At 42.0% G+C, this 24,953-nt stretch overlaps 1 protein-coding gene across 4 annotated transcripts in view; it reads right to left on the reverse strand.

Moving 5' to 3' along the window:
* The window catches only part of NTRK2 (neurotrophic receptor tyrosine kinase 2), a gene marked incomplete at its 3' end in the record, with an annotated part of 377,788 nt that overhangs the window by 291,416 nt on the left and 61,419 nt on the right, over positions 1 to 24,953 (reverse strand). For all 4 annotated transcript variants that reach the window (XM_079925508.1, XM_079925509.1, XM_079925510.1 and 1 more), the window contains exon 10: positions 1,476 to 1,511. In XM_079925508.1, the coding sequence (XP_079781634.1) occupies positions 1,476 to 1,511 (36 nt within the window). The remainder of the gene's footprint in view (positions 1 to 1,475; positions 1,512 to 24,953) is intronic.

A 24,953-nucleotide genomic window follows, 5' to 3' on the forward strand; every position in this document is an offset into this window, starting at 1 on the left:
TACAGAGAATTGTTTTATATTAAAATTATAAACTATATTTATATTAAAAATATAAATATACACATTTGTCAAGGCGTGTATATAAAATTAAAGAATAGATTTTATAGAATAAATATATAAATGTATCTTTTTAATCAATGTAAGTTTTAATCAATCTTAAATTTCAAGCCAAGTCTTGAAATTTAGCCTGCCACTTCCCCAAACGGAAGCCTCCTGGTCATGAAGGTGGTTTGAAAACTGTTAAAGATGGATTTTCATACCTAGTAAAACAGCCCTGGGATTCAATTAAAATAGCAAAGTAAATATAAGATATTTGGTAAGCTAATATAGTGAATCTTTGGGTTTCTCCCTTTCCACATTCCTAGAAGAACCCCATTTTATTCAAGGGGATCAAGCACATCCTCTGGGGAGCTGATCGAAACTCTAGGCGTGGGTCTAGCTAGTCAAGGGTAATCCAGCCCTCTTCTCAGTACTGGAGGCAAAAATGGACCATGACCCAACTGAGTCTTGAATCAGATACAGGAGGGCTTGGTGGAGGTCTCTGGGAAAGTTCTCTTTCTTCTGGAACACTTTGAAAAGCTCTTCCCTTTCTCTCATCAATGTGAATGACTCATCTTAAAACCGTAAGAGAAACCAGCCTTCAGTGAAGCCAGTACAATGGGCAGGAGAGTGCAGAGATAAAAAAAAAACCTGGATCCCTGATGACATGGTTGAGCTGCTGGTTTCACCAACCTTAAAACGTGCCCTGGGGCTTCCCTGGTGGCGCAGTGGTTGAGAATCCGTCTGCCAATGTAGGGGACACGGGTTCGAGCCCTGGTCTGGGAAGATCCCACACGCCGCGGAGCAACTAGGCCCATGAGCCACAGCTACTGGGCCTGAGCATCTGGAGCCTGTGCTCCGCAGCAAGAGAGGCCGTGATAGCAAGAGGCCTGCGCACCGCGATGAAGAGTGGCCCCTGCTGGCCGCAACTAGAGAAAGTCCTCGCACAGAAACGAAGACCCAACACAGCCATAAATAAATTAATTTAATTTAAAAACAAAAAACAAAAAAAAAAACATGCCCTGCCTCTGAGGCGCCTGTGTATGAGCCAGCCTTCCTCATTTTGTAAGAAACATAATTTTGAATTGGCTTTACTGTCACGGCCAGAAACTGATACACCTCCCTTTTCTTGGTAGTCATGGCTTTTAAACAGGTAATTAGTTCCCAATTATGGAAACAAAATGTCTGTTGCAGCGCAATGGATTTACTACTTCCAAGAACAAGCAGGAGAGAGAAAACGTTATTTACAGGCATTGTAAATATCAAGGGAAAACAGCCATCAATACTGAATGATTTTTGAAATATTATTTTGGCCTATGTCATGCTTGAAGTATATATTTAACTGAGCTTAAAGTTAGTTCTTCTTTTAATTGTTTTATTTCATTTTAGACAAACATTTTGAAAAAAATACAAAATACAGACCACAGGATAGCTACCTTCATAAATTACATCAGGATAATTTGGGTTTGCACCTAAAAAGAAAACAAAACAAAGATATCTTGTTAAGTATGCATTTGAAGTTAAAAAATTACTAACTTATACTCACTAAAATCAGCTAAATATACATTGAAAGTTTTCTAATTGAATAGACTATTTTATAGGACAGGGGAATAAAATCTGAAATTCTAGGTTTGCTTCATGTTAACCTTGTTGCTCTCTCCAAGCCCACAACCTCCATCCCTCTTCCAAAAAAGGAAAGAAAAGGATAAACAGAATTTACAAATCACTTTAGCAAGAAAATATTCAACAATCAATGAATTATGACCATTTCCTTTTTTTAAAACTGTTTCTATTAAACACTTGGTCATTTTAACTGTAACTTTGGTATTTCTATTCCAGAAACAGATCATTTCTATACCACTTTTGTTATTCTCTGATGATTTGGGGGTTACTTTCAAACTATGTTGTGGCAGGTCCATTTGTATTCACAAACACGTTATTAACCAGCCTAGATAATAATACCTAAAGCACAATTTTGCTCTCCACTTGGTCTTCAGGGACATTTCTATGACAGAATAAACCCTTTTTTTTTTACCCTAATACAGCATAGAAAAACAAATGTACTTTCTCTACTGAGATTATAAATAAATGTTATATCACAGAGAAATTCAAGAATATATCATTTAATTATTTTGGATGTGTCGTTAGTCTCCAAGATGGTCAGAATATTCATTTAAAAATATTACTAAGAAAATCTGAAAAAAACGAAAAATTTTTTAACTTTTTAAAATCACTGTCAAAAAGAGCCGGTGAAGGCTTCCGGGAAGATGGCGGAAGAGTAAGACGCGGAGATCACCTTCCTCCCCACAGATACACCAGAAATACATCTACACGTGGAACAACTGCTACAGAACACCTACTGAACACTGGCAGAAGACCTCAGACCTCCCAAAAGGCAAGAAACTCCCCACGTACCTGGGTAGGGCAAAAGAAAAAAGAATAAACACAGACAAAAGGATAGGGACGGGACCTGCACCAGTGGGAGAGAGCTGTGAAGGAGGAAAGTTTTCCACACACTAGGAAGCCCCTTAGCAGGTGGAGACTGCGGGTGGCGGAGGGGGAAAGCTTCGGGGCCGCGGAGGAGAGCACAGCAACAGCGCTGCGGCGGGCAAAGCGGAGAGATTCCCGCACAGAGGATCAGGGCCGACCGGCACTCACCAGGCCGAGAGGCTTGTCTGCTCCCCCGCCGGGGCGGGCGGGGCTCGGAGCTGAGGCTCGGGCTTCGGTCGGAGCACCTGAAGAGGACTGGGGTTGGCGGCGTGAGCACAGCCTGCAGGGGGTTAGTGCGCCACGGCTAACCGGGAGGGAGTCCGGGAAAAAGTCTGGACCTGCCGAAGAGGCAAGAGACTTTTTCTTCCCTCTTTGTTTCCTGGTGCGCGAGGAGAGGGGATTAAGAGCGCTGCTTAAAGGAGCTCCAGAGACAGGCGCGAGCCGCGGCTAAAAGTGCGGACTCCAGAGACGGGCATGAGACGCTAAGGCTGCTGCTGCCGCCACCAAGAAGCCTGTGTGCGAGCACAGGTTACTATCTACACACCTCGTCCGGGGAGCCTGTCCAGCCCGCCACTGCCAGGGTCCCAGGATCCAGGGACAACTTCCCCAGGAGAACTCACGGCGCGCCTCAGGCTGGTGCAACGTCATGCCGGCCTCTGCCGCCGCAGGCTTGACCCGCACTTCGAGCCCCTCCCTCTCCCCGGCCTGAGTGAACCAGAGCCCCCGAATCAGCGGCTCCTTTAACACCGTCCTGTCAGAGAGAAGAACAGATGCCCTCCGGCGACCTACACGAAGAGGCGGGGTCAAATCAAAAGCTGAGCCCCTGGGAGCTGTGAGAACAAAGAAGAGAAAGGGAAATCTCTCCCAGCAGCCTCAGAAGCAGCGGATTAAAGCTCCACAATCAACTTGATGTCTGTGGAATACATGAATAGACAACGAATCATCCCAAGTTGAGGAGGTGGACTTTGAGAGCAATATTTATGCTGTACAGCTTTGCTTCCACCATTTGTCCTAGGGTTCTATCCATCCGTTTTTTTTTGTTGTTGTTTTTTTGTTTTGTTTTTATTTTTTCCTATTTCTTAATTTTTTTATTTTAATAAATTTATTATATTTTATCTTACTTTATTTTATTTTACTTCTTCTTTCTTTCTTTCCTTCCCTCCTTCCTCCCTCCCTCCTTTCTTTCTTTCCTTCTTTCTTTCTTTCTCCTTCTACTAATTCTTTCTTTCTACCTTTTCTCCCTTTTATTCTGAGCCTTGTGCATGAAAGGCTCTTGGTGCTGCAGCCAGGAGTCAGTGCTCTACCTCTGAGGTGGGAGAGCCAACTTCAGGACACTGGTCCGCAAGAGACCTCCCAACTCCACATAATATCAAACAGAGAAAATCTCCCAGAGATCTCCATCTCAACGACAGCTCCCAGCTACACTCAACGACCAGCAAACTACAGTGCTGGACATCCTATGCCAAACAACTAGCAACACAGGAACACAACCCCACCCATTAGCAGAGAGGCTGCCTAAAATCATAATAAGTCCACAGACACCCCAAAACACACCACCAGACGTGGACCTGCCCACCAGAAAGACAAGATCCAGGCTCATCCACCAGAACACAGGCACTAGTCCCCTCCACCAGGAAGCCTACACAACCCACTGAACCAACCTTAGCCACTGGGGACAGACACCAAAAACAACGAGAACTACAAACCTGCAGCCTGCAAAAAGGAGACGCCAAACACAGTAAGATAAGCAAAATGAGAAGACAGAAAAACACACAGCAGATGAAGGAGCAAGATAAAAACCCACCAGACCTAACAAATGAAGAGGAAATAGGCAGTCTACCTGAAAAAGAATTCAGAATAATGATAGTAAAGATGATGCAAAATCTTGGAAATAGAATAGACAAAATGCAAGAAACATTTAACAAGGACCTAGAAGAACTAAAGATGAAACAAACACTGATGAACAACACAATAAATGAAAGTAAAAATACTCTAGATGTGATCAATAGCAGAATAACTGAGGTAGAAGAACAGATAAGTGACCTGGAAGACAAAATAGTGGAAATAACTACTGCAGAGCAGAATAAAGAAAAAAGGATGAAAAGAACTGAGGACAGTCTCAGAGACCTCTGGGACAACATTAAACGCACCAACATTCGAATTATAAGGGTTCCAGAAGAAGAAGAGAAAAAAAAAAAGGGACTGAGAAGATATTTGAAGAGATTGTAGTTGAAAACTTCCCTAATATGGGAAAGGAAATAGTTAATCAAGTCCAGGAATCACAGAGAGTCCCATACAGGATAAATCCAGGGAGAAATACTCCCAGACACATATTAATCAAACTGTCAAAAATTAAATACAAAGAAAACACATTAAAAGCAGCAAGGGAAAAACAACAAATAACACACAAGGGAATCCCCATAAGGTTAACAGCTGATCTTTCAGCAGAAACTCTGCAAGCCAGAAGGGACTGGCAGGACATATTTAAAGTGATGAAGGAGAAAAACCTGCAACCAACATTACTCTACCCAGCAAGGATCTCATTCAGATTTGATGGAGAAATTAAAACCCTTACAGACAAGCAAAAGCTGAGAGAGTTCAGCACCACCAAACGAGCTCTACAACAACTGCTAAAGGAACTTCTCTAGGCAAGAAGCACAACAGAAGGAAAAGACCTACAATAACGAACCCAAAACAATTAAGAAAATGGGAATAGGAACATACATATCGATAATTACCTTAAATGTAAATGGACTAAACGCTCCCACCAAAAGACACAGATTGGCTGAATGGATACAAAAACAAGACCCATATACTTGCTGTCTACAAGAGACCCACTTCAGACCTAGAGACACATACAGACTGAAAGTAAGGGGATGGGAAAAGGTATTTCATGTAAATGGAAACCAAAAGAAAGCTGGAGTAGCAATTCTCATATCAGAAAAAATAGACTTTAACATAAAGACCATTAGAAGAGACAAAGAAGGATACTACATAATGATCAAGGGATCAATCCAAGAAGAAGATATAACAATTGTAAATATTTATGCACCCAACATAGGAGCACCTCAATACATAAGGCAAATACTAACAGCCATAAAAGGGGAAATCGACAGTAACACATTCATAGTAGGGGACTTTAACACGCCACTTTCACCAATGGACAGATCATCCAAAATGAAAGTAAATAAGGAAACACAAGCTTTAAAAGATACATTAAACAAGATGGACTTAATTAATATTTATAGAACATTCCATCCAAAAACAACAGAATACACATTTTTCTCAAGTGCTCATGGAACATTCTCCAGGATAGATCATATCTTGGGTCACAAGTCAAGCCTTGGTAAAATTAAGAAAATTGAAATTGTTTCAAATATCTTTTCCGACCACAACACTATGAGACTAGATATCAATTACAGGAAAAGTTCTGTAAAAAATACAAACACATGGAGGCTAAACAATACACTACTTAATAACGAAGCGATCACTGAAGAAATCCAAGAGGAAATAAAAAAATACCTAGAAACAAATGACAATGGAGACACGACGACCCAAAACCTATGGGATGCAGCAAAAGTAGTTATAGAGGGAAGTTTATAGCAATACAATCCTACCTTAAGAAACAGGAAACATCTCGAATAAACAACCTAACCTTGCACCTAAAGCAATTAGAGCAAGAAGAACAAATAAAACTCAAAGTTAGCAGAAGGAAAGAAATCATAAAGATCAGGTCAGAAATAAATGAAAAAGAAATGAAGGAAACGATAGCAAAGATCAATAAAACGAAAAGCTGATTCTTTGAGAACATAGACAAAATTGATAAACCATTAGGCAGACTCATCAAGAAAAAAAGGGAGAAGACTCAAATCAACAGAATTAGAAATGAAAAAGGAGAAGTAACAACTGACACTGTAGAAATACAAAAGATCATGAGAGATTACTACAAGCAACTCTATGCCAATAACATGGACAACTTGGAAGAAATGGACAAATTCTTAGAAATGCACAACCTGCCAAGACTGAATCAGGAAGAAACAGAAAATATGAACAGACCAATCACAAGCACTGAAATCGAAACTGTGATTTAAAATCTTCCAACAAACAAAAGCCCAGGACCAGATGGCTTCACAGGCAAATTCTATCAAACATTTAGAGAAGAGCTAACACCTATCCTTCTCAAACTCTTCCAAAATATAGCAGAGGGAGGAACACTTCCAAACTCATTGTACGAGGCCACCATCACCCTGATACCAAAACCAGACAAGGATGTCACAAAGAAAGAAAACTATAGGCCAATATCACTGATGAACATAGATGCAAAAATCCTCAACAAAATACTAGCAAACAGAATCCAATGGCACATTAAACGGATCATACACCATGATCAAGTGGGGTTTATTCCAGGAATGCAAGAATTCTTCAATATACGCAAATCAATCAACGTGATACACCATATTAACAAATTGAAGGAGAAAAACCATATGATCATCTCAATAGATGCAGAGAAAGCTTTCGACAAAATTCAACACCCATTTATGATAAAAACCCTGCAGAAAGTAGGCATAGAGAGAACTTTCCTCAACATAATAAAGGCCATATATGACAGATCCACACACAACATCATCCTTAATGGTGAAAAATGGAAAGCATTTCCACTAAGATCAGGAACAAGACAAGGTTGCCCACTCTCAGCACTCTTATTCAACATAGTTTTGGATGTTTTAGCCACAGCAATCAGAGAAGAAAAGGAAATAAAAGGAATCCAAATCAGAAAAGAAAAAGTAAAGCTGTCACTGTTTGCAGATGACATGATACTATACATAGAGAATCCTAAAGATGCTACCAGAAAACTGCTAGAGCTAATCAATGAATTTGGTAAAGTAGCAGGATACAAAATTAATGCACAGAAATCTCTGGCATTCCTATACACTAATGATGAAACATCTGAAAGTGAAATCAAGAGAACACACCCATTTGCCATTACAACAAAAAGAATAAAATATCTAGGAATAATCCTACCTATGGAGACAAAAGACCTGTATGCAGAAAATTATGAGACACTGATGAAAGAAATTAAAGATGATACAACTAGGTGGAGAGATATACCATGTTCTTGGATTGGAAGAATCAACGTTGTGAAAATGACTATACTACCCAAAGCAATCCACAGATTCAATGCAATCCCTATCAAATTACCACTGGTAGTTTTCAAAGAAGTAGAACAAAAAATTCCACAATTTGTATGGAAACACAAAAGACCCCGAATAGCCAAAGCAATCTTGAGAACGAAAAATGGAGCTGGTGGAATCAGGCTCCCTGACTTCAGACTATACTACAAAGCTACAGTAATCAAGACAGTATTGTACTGGCACAAAAACAGAAAGATTGTTCAATGGAACAGGATAGAAAGCCCAGAGATAAACCCACAAACATATGGTCACCTCATCTTTGATAAAGGAGGCAGGAATGTACAGTGGAGAAAGGACAGCCTCTTCAATAAGTGGTGCTGGGAAAAGTGGACAGGTACATGTAACAGTATGAGATTAGATCACTCCCTAACACCATACACAAAAATAAGCTCAAAATGGATTAAGACCTAATTGTAAGGGTAGAAACTATCAAACTCTTAGAGGAAAACATAGGCAGAACACTCTATGACATAAATCACAGCAAGATCCTTTTTGACCCACCTCCTAGAGAAATGGAAATAAAAACAAAAATAAACAAATGGGACCTAATAACTTCAAAGCTTTTGCACAGAAAGGAAACCATAAACAAGACCAAAAGACAACCCTCAGAATGGGAGAAAATATTTGCAAATGAAGCAACTGACAAAGGATTAATCTCCAAAATTTATAAGCAGCTCATGCAGCTCAATAACAAAAAAACAAACAACCCAATCCAAAAATGGGCAGAAGAACTAAATAGACATTTCTCCAAAGAAGATATACAGACTGCCAAGAAACACATGAAAGAATGCTCAACTTCATTAATCATTAGAGAAATGCAAATCAAAACTACAATGAGATATCATCTCACACCAGTCAGAATGGCCATCATCAAAAAATCTAGAAACAATAAATGCTGGAGAGGGTGTGGAGAAAAGGGAACCCTCTTGCACTGTTGGCTGGGAATATAAATTGATACAGCCACTGTGGAGAACAGTATGGAGGTTCCTTAAAAAACTACAAATAGAACTACCATATGACCCAGCAATCCCATTACTGGGCATATACCCTGAGAAAACCATAATTCAAAAAGAGTCATGTACCAAAATGTTCATTGCAGCTCTATTTACAATAGCCAAGAGATGGAAACAACCTAAGCGTCCATCTTCGGATGAATGGATAAAGAAGAATGTGGCACATATATACAATGGAATATTACTCAGCCATAAAAAGAAACGAAATTGAGCTATTTGTAATGAGGTGGATAGACCTAGAGTGTGTCATACAGAGTGAAGTAAGTCAGGAAGAGAAAGACAAATACCATATGCTAACACATATATATGGAATTTAAGAAAATAAAATGTCATGAAGAACCTAGGGGTAAGACAGGAATAAAGACACAGACCTACTAGAGAATGGACTTGAGGATATGGGGAGGGGGAAGGGTAAGCTGTGACAAAGCGAGAGAAAGGCATGGACATATATACACTACCAAATATAAAATAGATAGCTACTGGGAAGCAGCTGCATAGCGCAGGGAGATCAGCTCGGTGCTATGTGACCGCCTGGAGGGGTGGGATAGGGAGGGTGGGAGGGAGGGAGACGCAAGAGGGAAGAGATATGGGAACATATGTATATGTATAACTGATTCACTTTGTTATGAAGCAGAAACCAACACACCATTGTAAAGCAATTATACTCCAAAAACGATGTAAAAAAAAAAACGGTGCCAAAAAACATTTGCTACTTACTCTGCACTGAGAAGTAACTGGGTGTCTATATGAAAGCCTGCTTGGAATTAAAATTAAATTTTGATGTAATATTTAAGTGATTACACAATGAATTTCCAAAGCCACTTTCTATGCTTTTAGTCTTTCCTTACCATGTGAAAAAGTAAAATTTGTAAACCATAAAGTTTACTTGGTTCTCATTTCATTTCTGAACTCTTAGTAGAAAAATACTTAAAATAACTGAAACTTGAGCCAAGTTTCTGTTCATGTGTTCCCCAGTAAAGAATCAAGGTTAGTCTAAATGAAGAACCAAATAAAAGTAGTCCTAATGCTAAATTAGAATTTCAACCCAGTTCAACTTAGAAGAATATCTATTTTAGCAGGGGAAAAATTAAGTAGATTGTTGGGCACTTCGATTCAGGAATGCTACATACTGCCATGCAGTCCATGCTTTGTACAACTCCTGGGGGCACCATTAAGACTATCATCTATGTTAATGGAACCATCTGGAATTGTGCAGTGCACAACCTGTGCAGCCACTTCTGATGAATTCATGCTAAGTTATCGATTCCAGTCATTTTCAATTGTATTTTGAGTTTTATAATCTCAAACACCACTTCAAAGTAGCTTTGCGTTACAAAATGCTAATATGCATTGTCAGAATTATTTGTAGCTGATATGACATTCCTGAGAAGGATCTTGAAAGTTGCCCTGCAGGTTGAGGGGTAATTCAGTGAATAAAGCAGGAGAATATCCCAGGAGCAGCCCTGGGAATATCATTTGCAGGACACCCACTCATCCCCTGAAGTCCTTTCTCTTTGCAAAGTCCCTGGACCTAATGGTGTCCCCTCAAGGTGAGGATTTCCCACCCCTGCTGAAGGAAAGGTTCTATAATCCCAAGAGAGCAAGTCATTCTTTGAACTGCTCAGTAATCTGTTACTTTAGAAGAACCCACTCAGATCCCCTTCTCACTGTGCCCTCAACCTACCATCTGAATTTGCAAGGCATCCGCCCACTAGAGTCTACTCTTCACTTCTAGACCTGACTCCAGGTCCCTGGGACCCAGAGTTCCCTCAACACAGGCCCCCCACACACTTGCTGGGACTAGGCACCCTCTCCCCTACATTGGTCAGCTCCAGGCGGCCTCACCATCAGTGTGAGCTCCCTCCCTCTGACTCAAGACCCCAAGGGTGGGGTGACGACTGAGCGAGAACGGGTGGGTTGAGGTGTCCACATGCACACCCATCCCCTCTCATTATACCTCTCACCATGTAGCCGGAGGCACAGGGCAGGGGACATGGCCGGGACCAGCTCTACCAAAACCACTATGTTCTGGCTTGGAACTCCAAGAGTCTGAGAATTTGATCTTCAGACCCAGGCTTTCAGGTCATTATGAACATACATTTGCCAAGGTAGGAGGATAGAACCTATTTAACAATTCCTTAACTGGATGTATATTTTTTAAGTATTTGGATATAAGTATGTGGATCCTCATTTGTACTAGATTAACCAACCAACCAACCAAGATTACCTGAGGCCAAGGAGTTTAAGTTTTAAAACTGGGATAGTTCCGAACAAATCCTTGCAATTTGTCCAGGATGAGCGCTTTCCCTGGACATAGGACTTGTAGTGCTAAAATTGGGACCAGTCAGTCACCCTGATTTATTCTCATGCTCTCAGCAACTCCACATGTAGCCACCACCTGATTCCATAAGAAAGTAAAAAGACTCAGGATTCAGAGCCAGGTGTATCTACACCACACACGTGAAAGGGCTTCAGTGAATATGACTGACATACAGGTGTATTCAGGTTCATCGCAGACAGGGAACACCCAAACACATTACTCACACAAAGCCCCAGGAAGATCCAAAATGTCGAATCAATTCAATTTAGCAAATGTCAGGTACTGAAAACTGGGGTTTGGGGTGGGATCAAAAGAAAATAGGTTAGCTCAGAATCTGGAAAACAGGTCCTTTTCCAGACTTCCGATTCATATCAGTGCATGCCTTTTCTACCAAATTCACCATCAAAACCATTAGGTCATGTCTACACTTTCTGAGAAGCACTATATTTTCCTAGTTTCATTGTCCCAGATGCATGAGAAATATTGTCATTTCACTTTCATTGTCAGGATTAGCCAAATTTAGTGCAAGATTATGAAACTCACAGAAAGACAACGTAGGAGGAACAATAATGGGTTTTTTTTTCCTTCCCTACCATACTGTACTATTTCTGACGAGGACCTACTCATCAAAAGAAAGAAACGCCTCTTTCTGTACGAAGGTTTAGGAGGCCTGCCGTGTGGACGGATGCACAGACCTGGACTTTATGAAAAGCCAGGGTCACATTACTCCAGCTGACCCCAGCTTATCAAGCAGATTATTTTGCTTCTAGCAACTTCTCAGTCAAGCTAACCTCCAGTGAGGTTTACACACCAATAGCACAGTAGTTATTAACATCATTTTAAATGCAGCCACAGGAAAAAAAATCACCATTTCCTTTTTAGACTTTTGGCAATGGTCAAATTTTGAAGATACCCTGCCATTTTAAAGTCTAATTTACTTAGTTTAAATTCATTCATTATGTACCGTTATATGCTAAAGGTAGGAACCGCTGTTGGGAGATAATCAGGATTAAAAGGTGAGTGAGAAAAGACAAACATGAGCTAGAAGGGAAAAAGCCAGTAAAAAGAGAATGAATGAAAGATAAATGCACTTGAGTAATGCACTTGTCGTGGAGATTTGAGAAGGGTTATGTTTCCTTGAAGACTATCCGAGTAGCTCTGTTTAAGTAAGAAATCTTAGACAGAGGTAGCAGAGGTGGCCTCAAGACCTAACGCTTCATGTTGGGAATCTCCAGAATAAAATATGGACATCCTGGAACTCCCTTAACCCACTGGCATTCTGAACAAGCAGCAGACCATCTCTACCTCCGCAGCTCACCCAAGAGCAGAAGCTACACCAACCAAAACCAGACGAGTGCCAATGTCTGCTTGTCTGATGTTCAAGTACTGTCTTCCCAAGAGTCTGCTGAGCATCTCCAGGTGCTACACTCACTAGTATCTCGTGCTTTTTTTTTTATTAAAACAATAAGAATAACAACCATTTATTTGCCCTACTTCTTCAATTTGGGCAGTGCTTAGTGGGCTCCACGTGATGTTGACTGGGGCAGTCCAGCTGGGACTGCAAGATCCAAGTTGGCTTCCCTTCCCTCCATGCCCCTCGGCTGGTATGACCGGGACAGCTTGGGGCTGGCTGGGCTTCTCTCCATATCTTTGTAATCCTCCACAACCTCTTTCCCAAGGTTGGTGTTTATCTCCAGCCAACCTAAAGTCTAGACTCAGAACTGACACAGTGTTATTTCTCCCATTTGCTATTGGCCAAAAAAAAGTCAAAAGGTCAACCAAAACTCAAGGGAAGGGAAAAAGGACTGCATCTCTTTATGGTCTGAGAAGATGGGTGCAACAAATTCTTCCATTTCTGTCAGTACCTCATTCTTGACCCAAGGCATGTTGTCAGGAATTATGGGAAGAGGACTGAGGTCCAGAGTGCAGCCTGAAATCTGAAACACCCCAAGTGAAAAGAGCAATGGAAACTGTATTATAACCACACACACACTCCTGACAAAGCTTTGTATTCAACGTGCAACGTCTGCACCTCCAAGACACAGACCCTTTGGGCATTTAGGCTTCTAAACATGGATGATAAAATCATTTTTCTCCCCTCAACAATATCAAACCAAAGCACTCCGCCATCCTCTTAATTCCATGCTAAATGACTTCATGCAAGGACCTGTTTACTTCCATTTTCTAATCTCATTTATAGCTGGTGAGTAAATCTTACGACTTTATATAAATCTTCATGAGAAAATCTTTATGACTTTTTAACTGTAAAACTCTACAGTAAAAGGAAAAGCACATTTGTAGGATTAAAAAAAAAACTGTGGGAAGATAGGTAGCCTGACCAGAGGGTTCACTTTCCATTCTGCTCTAAAGATAAAAATAATAGTGGAGGCCAAGAGACACATCTGTTTCTTTCCTTTAAGCTTTTAGTCTCTAATGCTCAAAAAAGATTTTTTTAAGACTTTTCTTGCAATTCTTTTTGCAGACTCTTTTTAGTGTGATCTTAAAAAATATTTCAAAGAATTCCATATGATAAAGGCATAGCAAAAGATTTGTTCTTTTCAAATAAACTGCCCTTGCTTTGTCAACAGTGTTTTCTAACTCATGGCAGTCTGCCTTTTGATTTCCAGATCCTTCTCCTCTTCCCTGTCTAAATGGTAGGCTGAACTCGGGGCCTGAAAACGTCGGGGGTTCGGACGTCTGGGTTTTCTTTCTGGATGAACCATTACTGTGCCATGAAGCACTGGGAGCCTCTTCCCATTTTCTGTAACAAAGGAGTCTTCATCCGACAGAAGAGGATAATAGCATTGGCTTGGCAACTCCTCAGGAGCTTCAGGAGGCATAATTAATTAACATTAGTACTCTTGAGACAAAAAGAGCTATTTAAGTATAAATCTTAATTATCATGATTATTATGAGTCTATAGCTGAACCATACCCTTCTCCGTTTTTAAGGCAGAAAAGCAAGTAAAACTTTCTGTCCTTTCACTCCCAGAACAAGACATGGGTCCTGACAAATGGCCTTAAGAACAAGTAGTGGGTGGCTTTATATTTTCTTAATGTGTAACATTTGGAGAAACTTCCCCACCGTACATTCTTTGGCCTAAGTACACCAAACCTAAACAGGCCAGTTCGAGGGCAATTCTAAGTGCTGTAGAGAGCTCTAGTTCATCCAGACGTCATGAGTCTTTGGATAAAACGGCACAAATGAAAAGCTGCGGGGAAAACTCTTCCAATATTTATAGTTTGCTCCTGACGCGCATTTTGCATAGGAGGCAACTGCTCCCAAATTAGGCAGCATAAGTCACTGACTCCCACTGCTTATGTGAATGAGCATTCTTGAGCTGTGACATTCTTCCTGAATGAGTGGGCCTTAAAGGCACTCTTTATGTACAGCCTAAAGAATGGAAAGCTTTAAAACCTGGGTGTTTTATCATCTAGTGCTCTGGCTAGGCTTGTTCCAAGCCTGAAGTATTAATCATTTGATTAATGATTTCAACAGGAGAATCCACTCTTAAGCAATCAACGTGTTCACGTTTACAGTAATATCTGACCTTGAAAATTCTTAGAACTTGTGCTATCTAATCAAAAGATGCTAACAAAGGCTCCAGGTTTCTTCCTCATGGCACTCACAAGCAATCTCTCTGCCATGAATTTCTGCTTAGAATTGTGCTTAAAAGGTGCCCTCACCACTCCTAATCTCCACTCAGTCTCCACCCACCCATTCGTGCTCATGAAGGGACTTCTCTATAGGTGGGATTGAATTCCAGTGACATCCACATAATGGATCAATTTCATCTTAGACAAGTCTTATTTTTGACCTGTAAGCTAAATAGGATACAGCAGAATCTTTAGAGAATCCTCAGATAACCCCATGCTTTCTGTGTTTGTGCCTGCACTGCTGTCTCTACTTATTCACTCTCCCAAGCCTCCTTAAGCCATCCTACCTTTTGCCAAGCCCAATTAGAGTGCATCTCTGTGCACCAACTATTCCATATTTTTATCATTATTGCTGGTTAATACCCTTGGAGAGTCAGTGAGGTAACCTCGATGGATGCCTGACCAGTTCTTTCAGTGCTCACACACCCCCCCACCACCACCACTGACCCTGGCTAGGTTCTGCAGGGCAGAAGCGAACTATCCTTACTACTCAAAGTGTGGTCCATGGATTTTGAGCACCATCTGGGAGCTTGTTAGAAATGCAGACTCTAAGCCCTTCTCCAGACTCATAGCATCAGAATCTGCATTTAACAGGATTCCCAGGAGATCTAATTGCTCATCAAAGTTTGAGAAACCCTGGTTTACAACTCCATGGCAAGTTTGACCAAAGTCAAAAGGCCCCAAGTGAAGCGTAGAGCAAACCTGAAAATAGCATACCTAAATATTGAGGGGGGAGGGCAGCGACTGCAGAAAATATTAGGGGTAAGGGCAAGAGGTGTGTTTTGTCCCCAGTGGCACATGTCTGGACCCCACTCCAAATGGAGAGGGGGAGGAGACAGCTTAGACACCTGAGAGAGCTCTCATTCACCCACCCTCTCTAGGAGCCCAACGCTGACTTAGTTTTCTCCTGAAAGGGCCTAGTCTAGAAGCTCAGGTAGTCAGGGGGCAGAGTCTGGAGGTCCTCTTCTCTGGGCAAGCCCAAGCCTCTAGATGAGGGAGGACAAAGCTGAGAGAAAAGCGTTTCTGGTCAGCAAGTTTCTTCCTAAAGGCTACAGAGCATAAGCACAAAGGGACGTGAGGATGGGTACCGTGTCATTATGCTCTCACACCTCCCTCAGGAGAGGACCACACTGAGCTCCTCCCTGCTCCGGGTCAGGTACCCTGAGGGCACTCCCAGACGCTCATCTTCACAACCACCTTCTAAGGAGGTGCTAGAACCCTACATTTTACAGAGAAGCAAAGCTAGGTTTAGAGGTGGTAAGAAAATCACTCAAAGCCACACAGGTCGTGAGAGACAGAACTCTTATGTGAATCAGATCTGAGTTCCAAACCCAAACCCTTCCCCCTGTGCCAAGCTTCCTTTGGAATAATGAGGAGAGGGGGAAAACTATGTTTAAATTCCAAGCTCAAACACCAGATATGAATGAGTCATTTGGATCCACAGCAAAAGACAGGAGTTATCTCATTAAAAGTAAAATTTTTGAGGTTCTACCTATTCCACTTAGTTTTTCTGTTCAACGGCTTCCACAAAAAGAGAACATTCGAAGGGGTGCTTAATTCTTTATTGCCTGCAATTTCTGCACACCTTCAGCTGAACAGCTTTCCTTCCTGCCTTCCATGAGTAGATCCTGCCTAATAGCGGGACGGGGACATTCCTGGGAATTAGAAGCCAGGGTAAAGACCACCACAAACAGAAGCAGGGGACAGAAATGAAAGCCCAAGTGTTTCTTCATCTTTCGTCATTTTATGGGTGGTTGCAGTGTTTTCTATTAGTAGGAGAAAGGGCTTTGTTTTATTGCCTGTTGGTGGGTAGCCCAGCGCCCTCTGTTTGTTAAACCTCCAGACAGATCTGACAAATTGTTCAAAATCCTAGGATTCTAGTACAACAGGATGTTAAGCAAGACTCTCCTGCCTTAGTAACCGACACCAAAGTGAACATGAGACACTCACAGGCGGAATTCACAAAGGAAATGGCTGAGAACTGAATCCACTGTCCTTTGAAACATCTGATTCACGCTGAGACTTCAAAAGGTCCCAGAGAGAAGAGAAAAAGGAAGGACTTATAAAGAAGTTTCTTTGGGGAGAAGTGTTGCCAACGTCACCACCCCACCATGGGGCTTCCACCGGCTGCGCTTGAGGACGTGTCCTGTGTTCTCTGCAGGCGAAAGGCTCAGAGGACAAGTGTCTGGCTCTGCTAGAGAAGGCTCAGGCCACCTGTGGTGGAACGTTTGGGTTCCACCCGTACACCCAGAAATGTCAGGCAGGACAAGGGATCACTAGGGTTCCCCGTGGACCAGATGGAGGAAGTCTGCACGGGGAGTCCAGAGGGCCAGAGGGACCCCAAAAGCACAAAGCTGCATTCCTGGGTGCTGAGGAAGGAGGTGCTTCCAGCAGCCAGAACAGAAATGCATTTATGTCGTGGGAACTGCAGGAGAGGGTGCTGCAGACAGAGGAACCTCCACAAAGGTCTCCAGGAAACAAGATCGGTGAATCGGCATTGAACACCGCCAGGTCCCAAGAGCACAGAGCCACCAGCCAGCACACTTCCCCGCCCTCTGTACCCCAAGCCCAACCCCTCCGCCTCATTAGCGAGCTCCAGCCCCCGCCCCCATGCTGCCAGCCCGAACTGGGAGGGGAGAGGACACTGACCCTCAAAGCAAGTCCAGAGTTGGTTTCTAACTCAGAAGAGACATCCTGTTTCTCAGTTGAGATTTTGTCTGCAACCTCAAGTGACCAAAGGATTGTCTGTTACTCAACAATGAGCAGAAAAATCTTACTTGGGTCAGAGCTCCCATCCAGACCAGTGACTCTCACACTTGGCTGTACATTGGAGTCACTGGGAATCTCAAAAATGAAAAATGCCAAAGCCGGAGCCATTGAATCAGAATTGCCAGAGATGGGCCCCAGGAATGTGTCTTAAACAATGAAATAAGATAAAACAACAATTAAAACTCACCGGTTGATTCTAACGTGCAATATAGAGTGCGATGCTACTGTTCTAGGAACCCGAGAAGATTACTCTTACTGACTAAATTGTAAAGGGCCGATGGAAAACCAAAACAAAATGAAATTAATTTGACTGTCACCAGTTGTGCTCTTCCATGTGTTAGAAAGATAAACACCACCGTTCTCTAGATTGCACTGCATGTCGTGCTTTAGACATAACTCAAAACTGACCAGAGCAGAGTTCAGTTCTAAGCATGGGATCCAAAACAATCGATCTAGTGTTTGAAGTTTGGGAAAGTCTTTCCTCCCTTTCTCAGTTGCTAGCCAGGCTGCCAATGACGATCAGATAGAAAAAGCACTGGCCTGGTACCCGGGCCCTGCTGACATCCGAAGACCTGATAACACCTGTCCCTCCTCACAGCACCCTGGCTAGGGCTGGTGTCTGGTGTCGGACTCTGCAAGGTCCCAGCACCCCGGAGAGACGTTATATGGGGATCTTTACTGCCTTCCTCCCAACCTCACACGCCATCGATGGCACCCTCCTGGCCTGGCTGATGCTGGCTCGGGGTCTCTCTGCCCCATCCTTGCTCCAAGTGGAAAGCAGAGTGTCTGCCACCACATCCCGCGTTCCCACACCATGCTGTGCGAGAGGCAATCGGGACTGTCACTAGGTTCAGTCAGCCATCATCTTCCATGCTCACCCATTTTTCTTTTATCAGGGACTTTTTGTTTATTTGTTTTTATTTCTGTTTTAATTTCTTTCAACACGCTTCACTCTCTATCTCCAAATAGCGGGTGAATTCCTAAGCAAAGGGACCATTTCACAGAAATCTCGGTTCTGAGCTGAATGAGGAATACACATGCAAGGACGAAAGAGCTGCCATTTTAATTCTTCTGGCTTCATACGGTGATGCAACCAGCTTCACAGGGATCCCAAGCTGCTTGCTTCCTGGTAAGTCCAGAAACTCCCAGTGTGAAAGAAGGGGATCTCATCAAAACAACTAGGAAAAAAAAGTAGCTGAAACTTCTTATCATAAAGATTTGTGGGAGCTAAACTTCTTGCGCAATTACTATAAGATGACAGCAGAAATACTGAAGGGCTATAAATCCAAATGTGACCTGATGTCCTTAACTTGGAATGTACATTTAGACCAGAAGGGAAATTACATATATATGCGCTATTTGGCTATTTTTCTTTAGTTTTAAAGAGGGTTAAGAGGGAAAGAAAGCAATTCTAAGAAAAGCCATTATCTGTGGGCTACGGCTACAAATCTCATAAATACCCACAAAGATTCTATCACACAAAGCCAAGTAAGATCACACTCTAATTGGTCAAAGTGGTTTATGGCCCATAAGGGCCATTTATATCCACTATCAACCCAGGCCAAGTCTCTTTCATTTCCACTTTCATTTATTACTCCTTGATAGCTGGTCCTTGAGTAAATACTTAAAAAGAAAAAAAAAATCAGACTTTTCTAAAAGCCGTATTTACATTGAAGATCTGATAAAAAGGAATAAATGAACAAGAAAATGGAAAAAAAAAGGAGAGAAGAGAACATCTTTATAAAATGTGGCTTAATTTTTGTTTTAGATAAATACATATTTCCTTTTAAGGGAATATTTGAGAGACTCCAAAATATTCTTATGCCAGAAAACCATTCTTTCCTATCACTAGCTAAGTTAAAACTAACAAAAGTGATCGATAAAAATGAGGCCACAGAGATAAGAGGAGTTAAGCTCTACCAAATATTGGTACCATACAGAAATGTTCAAAAGAAAATACATCAAAATCCTATCTAAAATAGAAGCTACTGGCTTTACACTGACAGAACAGTGCTCATATCAAAGCACACAGACCACTTCTAAAACTTTTAAACACTAGACCTTCACCCTGGAATCAAGTTCACCTCCAACTGTTTCAAAAGTCAGTTGTTGGCCAAATTCACATAAAGTCTGAAGTTTAGTTAAGAGTAACATACCAATGTCAGTTTCTTAGTTTTGACAAATGTAAGTGATGCAAGATGTTAGCATCAGGGAAACAAGGTGAGGCGTATCTGGGAACTCTGGATACCATCTTTGCAACTTTTCGGTATATTTAAAATTATTCACAAATTAAAAGTTTATTTAAAAACAGACAAAAAGCACTTGTCCCAAAAGCAGTCTCTGAATTTAACTATAAAGCTGTTATCCCTCCAAACATGCAGGAAAAGGAACATAGCAATCTAGCTATTTACTACAGCAAATATAGCCAAGCAACTAAACTCTCAATTAAGAGGAAGATTTAATGAAACAGACAACAACTGCCAAGGTGTCTGGGTAAGTCATCCAAACATAGCTTCTTTTATGTGCTCCTGAAACGCTGTTTGTAAATCAAACTTATATAATTCAAATCACATTTTGAGCACACTAAGGAAGCCTGTGCATTTAAAAAGCTGTTGAGGGGCTTTTTGGAAGATGGCAGAAGAGTAAGACGTGGAGATCACCTTCCTCCCCACAGATACATCAGAAATACATCTACACGTGGAACAACTCCTACAGAACACCTACTCAACACTGGCAGAAGACCTCAGACCTCCCAAAAGGCAAGAAACTCCCCACGTACCTGGGTAGGGCAAAAGAAAAAAGAATAAACACAGACAAAAGAATAGGGACAGGACCTGCACCAGTGGGAGGGAGCTGTGAAGGAGGACAGGTTTCCACACACTAGGAGCCCCTTCGCGGGTGGAGACTGCGGGTGGCGGAGGGGGAAAGCTTCGGAGCTGCAGAGGAGAGCACAGGAACAGGGGTGCAGAGGGCAAAGCGCAGAGATTCCCTCACAGAGGATCAGGGCCGACCGGCACTCACCAGCCCCAGAGGCTTGTCTGCTTACCCGCCGGGGCAGGCGGGGCTGGGAGCTGAAGCTCGGGCTTCGGTCAGAGCGCAGGGAGAGGACTGGCAGCGTGAACACAGCTTGAAGGGGTTAGTGCACCACGGCCAGCCAGGAGGGAGTCCGGGAAAAAGTCTGGACCTGCCGAAGAGGCAAGAGACTTTTTCTTCCCTCTTGGTTTCCTGGTGCGCGAGGAGAGGGGATTAAGAGCGCTGCTTAAAGGAGCTCCAGAGACGAGAGCGAGCCGCGGCTAAAAGCGCGGACCCCAGAGACGGGCATGAGACGCTAAGGCTGCTGCTGCCGACACCAAAAAGCCTGTGTGTGAGCACAGGTCACTATCCAAACCTCCCTTCCGGGGAGGCTGTGCAGCCCGCCACTGCCAGGGTCCCAGGATCCAGGGACAACTTCCCCAGGAGAACGCACGGCACGCCTCAGTCTGGTGTGACGTCGAGCCAGTGCGACGTCACGCCAGCCTCTGCGCCGCAGGCTCCACCCGCACTCCGAGCCCCTCCCTCCCCCCCCCCCCCCCCCCGCCCCGGCCTGAGTGAGCCAGAGCCCCTGAATCAGCGGCTCCTTTAACCCCGTCCTGTCTGAGCGACGAACAGATGCCCTCCTGCGACCCACACTTCGAGGCGGGGCCAAATCCAAAGCTGAGCCCCGGGAACTCTGCGAACAAAGAAGAGAAAGGGTAATCTCTCCCAGCAGCCTCAGAAGCAGCGGATTTCATCTCCACAATCAACTTGATGTACCATGCATCAGTGGAATACCTGAATAGACAACGAATCATCCCAAATTGAGGAGATGGACTTTGAGAGCAAGATTTATGATTTTTTCCCCCTTTCCTCTTTTTGTGAGTGTGTATGTGTATGCTCCTGTGTGAAATTTTGTCTGTACAGCTTTGCTTTCACCATTTATCCTAGGGTTATATCCATCCGTTTTTTTGTTGTTTTTTTCTTTTACTTAAAAAATTTCTTTTTCTTAAATATTATTTTTTATTTTAATAAATTTATTTTATCTTACTTTATTTTATTTTATCCCCTTTCTTTCTTCCTTTCTACTTTTTCTCCCTTTTATTCTGAGCCGTGTGGATGAAAGGCTCTTGGTGCTCCAGCCAGGAGTCAGTGCTTTGCCTCTGAGCTGGGAGAGCTAACTTCAGGACACTGGTCCACAACAGACCTCCCAGCTCCATGCAATATCAAATGGCGAAAATCTCCCAGATATCTCCATCTCTACACCAACACCCAGCTTGACTCAACGACCAGCAAGCTACACTGCTAGACACCCTACGCCAAACACTAGCAAGACAGGAACACAACCCCATCCATTAGCAGAGAGGCTGCCTAAAATGATAAGTCCACAGGCACCCCAAAACACACCACCACACGTGGACCTAACCACCAGAAAGACAAGATCCAGCCTCATCCACCAGAACACAGACATTAGTCCCCTCCACCAGGAAGCCTACACAACCCACTGAACCAACATTAGCCACTGGGCACAGACACCAAAAACAACGGAAATTACGATCCTGCAGCCTGCGAAAAGGAGACCCCAAACACAGTAAGTTAAGCAAAATGAGAAGACAGAAAAACACAAAGCAGATGAAGGAGCAAGGTAAAAACCCACCAAACCTAACAAATGAAGAGGAAATAGGCAGTTTACCTGAAAAAGAATTCAGAATAATAGTAAATGATAGTAAATATGATCCAAAATCTTGGAAATAGAATAGAGAAAATGCAAGAAACATTTAACAAGGACCTAGAAGAACGAAAGATGAAACAAGCAACGATGAACAAAACAATAAATGAAATTAAAAATACTCTAGACTGGTTCAATAGCAGAATAACTGAGGCAGAAGAACGGATAAGTGACCTGGAAGACAAAATAGTGGAAATAACTACTGCAGAGCAGAATAAAGAAAAAAGAATAAAAACAACTGAGGACAGTCTCAGAGACCTCTGGGACAACATTAAACGCACCAACATTCGAATTATAGGGGTTCCAGAAGAAGAAGAGAAAAAAAAAAGGGACTGAGAAGATATTTGAAGAGATTATAGTTGAAAACTTCCCTAATATGGGAAAGGAAATAGTTAATCAAGTCCAGGAAGCACAGAGAGTCCCATACAGGGTAAATCCAAGGAGAAATACTCCAAGACACATATTAATCAAGCTGTCAAAAATTAAATAAAAAGAAAACATATTAAAAGCAGCAAGGGAAAAACAACAAATAACACACAAGGGAATCCCCATAAGGTTAACAGCTGATCTTTCAGCAGAAACTCTGCAAGCCAGAAGGGACTGGCAGGACATATTTAAAGTGATGAAGGAGAAAAACCTACAACCAAGATGACTCTACCCAGCAAGGATCTCATTCAGATTTGATGGAGAAATTAAAACCTTTACAGACAAGCAAAGCTGAGAGAGTTCAGCATCACCAAACCAGCTTTACAACAAATGCTAATGGATCTTCTCTAGGCAAGAAACACAAGAGAAGGGAAAGACCTACAATAACCCAAAACAATTAAGAAAATGGGAATAGGAACATACATATCGATAATTACCTTATATAAATGGATTAAATACTCCCACCAAAAGACACAGACTGGCTGAATGGATACAAAAACAAGACCCATATATATGCTGTCTACAACAGACCACTTCACACCCAGAGACACACACAGACTGAAAGTGAGGGAATGGAAATAGATATTCCATGCAAATGGAAATCAAAAGAAAGCTGGAGTAGCAATTCTCATATCAGACAAAATAGACTTTAAAATAAAGACTATTACAAGAGACAAAGAAGGATACTACATAATGATCAAGGGATCAATCCAAGAAGAAGATATAACAATTGTAAATATTTATTCACCCAAAAATACATAAGGCAAATACTAACAGCCATAAAAGGGGAAATCGACAGTAACACATTCATAGTAGGGGACTTTAACACCCACTTTCACCAATGGACAGATCATCCAAAATGAAAATAAATAAAGAAACACAAGTTTTAAAAGATACATTAAACAAGATGGACTTAATTGATATTTATTGGACATTCCATCCAAAACCAACAGAATACACATTTTTCTCAAGTGCTCATGGAACATTCTCCAGGATAGATCATATCTTGGGTCACAAATCAAGCCTTGGTAAATTTAAGAAAACTGAAATTGTATCAAGTACCATTACCGACCACAACACTATGAGACTAGATATCAATTACAGGAAAAGTTCTGTAAAATATACAAACACATGGAGGCTAAACAATACACTACTTAATAACGAAGTGACCACTGAAGAAATCCAAGAGGAAATTAAAAAATACCTAGAAACAAATGACAATGGAGACACGATGACCCAAAATCTATGGGATACAGCAAAAGCAGTTCTAAGAGGGAAGTTTATAGTAATACAATCCTACCTTAAGAAACAGGAAACATCTCGAATAAACAACCTAAACTTGCACTTAGAGCAATTAGAGAAAGAAGAACAAAAAAATCCCAAAGTTAGCAGAAGGAAAGAAATCATAAAGATCAGATCAGAAATAAATGAAAAAGAAATGAAGGAAATGATAGCAAAGATCAATAAAACGAAAAGCTGGCTCTTTGAGAAGATAAACAAAATTGATAAACCACTAGCCAGACTTATCAGGAAAAAAAGGGAGAAGACTCAAATCAATAGATTAGAAATGAAAAAGGATAAGTAACAACTGACACTGTAGAAATACAAAAGATCATGAGAGGGCTTCCCTGGTGGCATATTGGCTGAGAGTCCGCCTGCCGATGGAGGGGACACGGGTTTGTGCCCTGGTCCGGGAAGATCCCAAGTGCCGTGGAGCAGCTGGGCCCATAAACCATGGCTGCTGAGCCTGCACGTCCAGAGCCTGTGCTCCACAACGGGAGAGGCCACAACAGTGAGAAGCCCGCGTACCAAAAAAAAAGAAAAAGAAAAAAATAATTGTGAGCGATTACTACAAGCAACTCCATGCCAATAAAATGGACAACCTGGAAGAAATGGACAAATTCTTAGAAATGCACAACCTGCCAAGACTGAATCAGGAAGAAATTGAAAATATGAACAGACCAATCACAAGCACTGAAATTGAAACTGTGATTAAAAATCTTCCAACAAACAAAAGCCCAGGACCAGATGGCTTCACAGGCAAATTCTATCAAACATTTAGAGAAGAGTTAACACCTATCCTTCTCAAACTCTTCCAAAATATAGCAGAGGGAGGAACACTTCCAAACTCATTCTACGAGGCCACCATCACCCTGATACCAAAACAAGACAAGGATGTCACAAAGAAGTAAAACTACAGGCCAATATCACTGATGAACATAGATGCAAAAATCCTCAACAAAATACTAGCAAACAGAATCCAACAGCACATTAAGAGGATCATACACCATGATCAAGTGGGGTTTA

Source organism: Stenella coeruleoalba (genome assembly GCF_951394435.1).
Source record: "Stenella coeruleoalba genome assembly, chromosome: 7".
Lineage (NCBI taxonomy): Eukaryota > Metazoa > Chordata > Mammalia > Artiodactyla > Delphinidae > Stenella > Stenella coeruleoalba.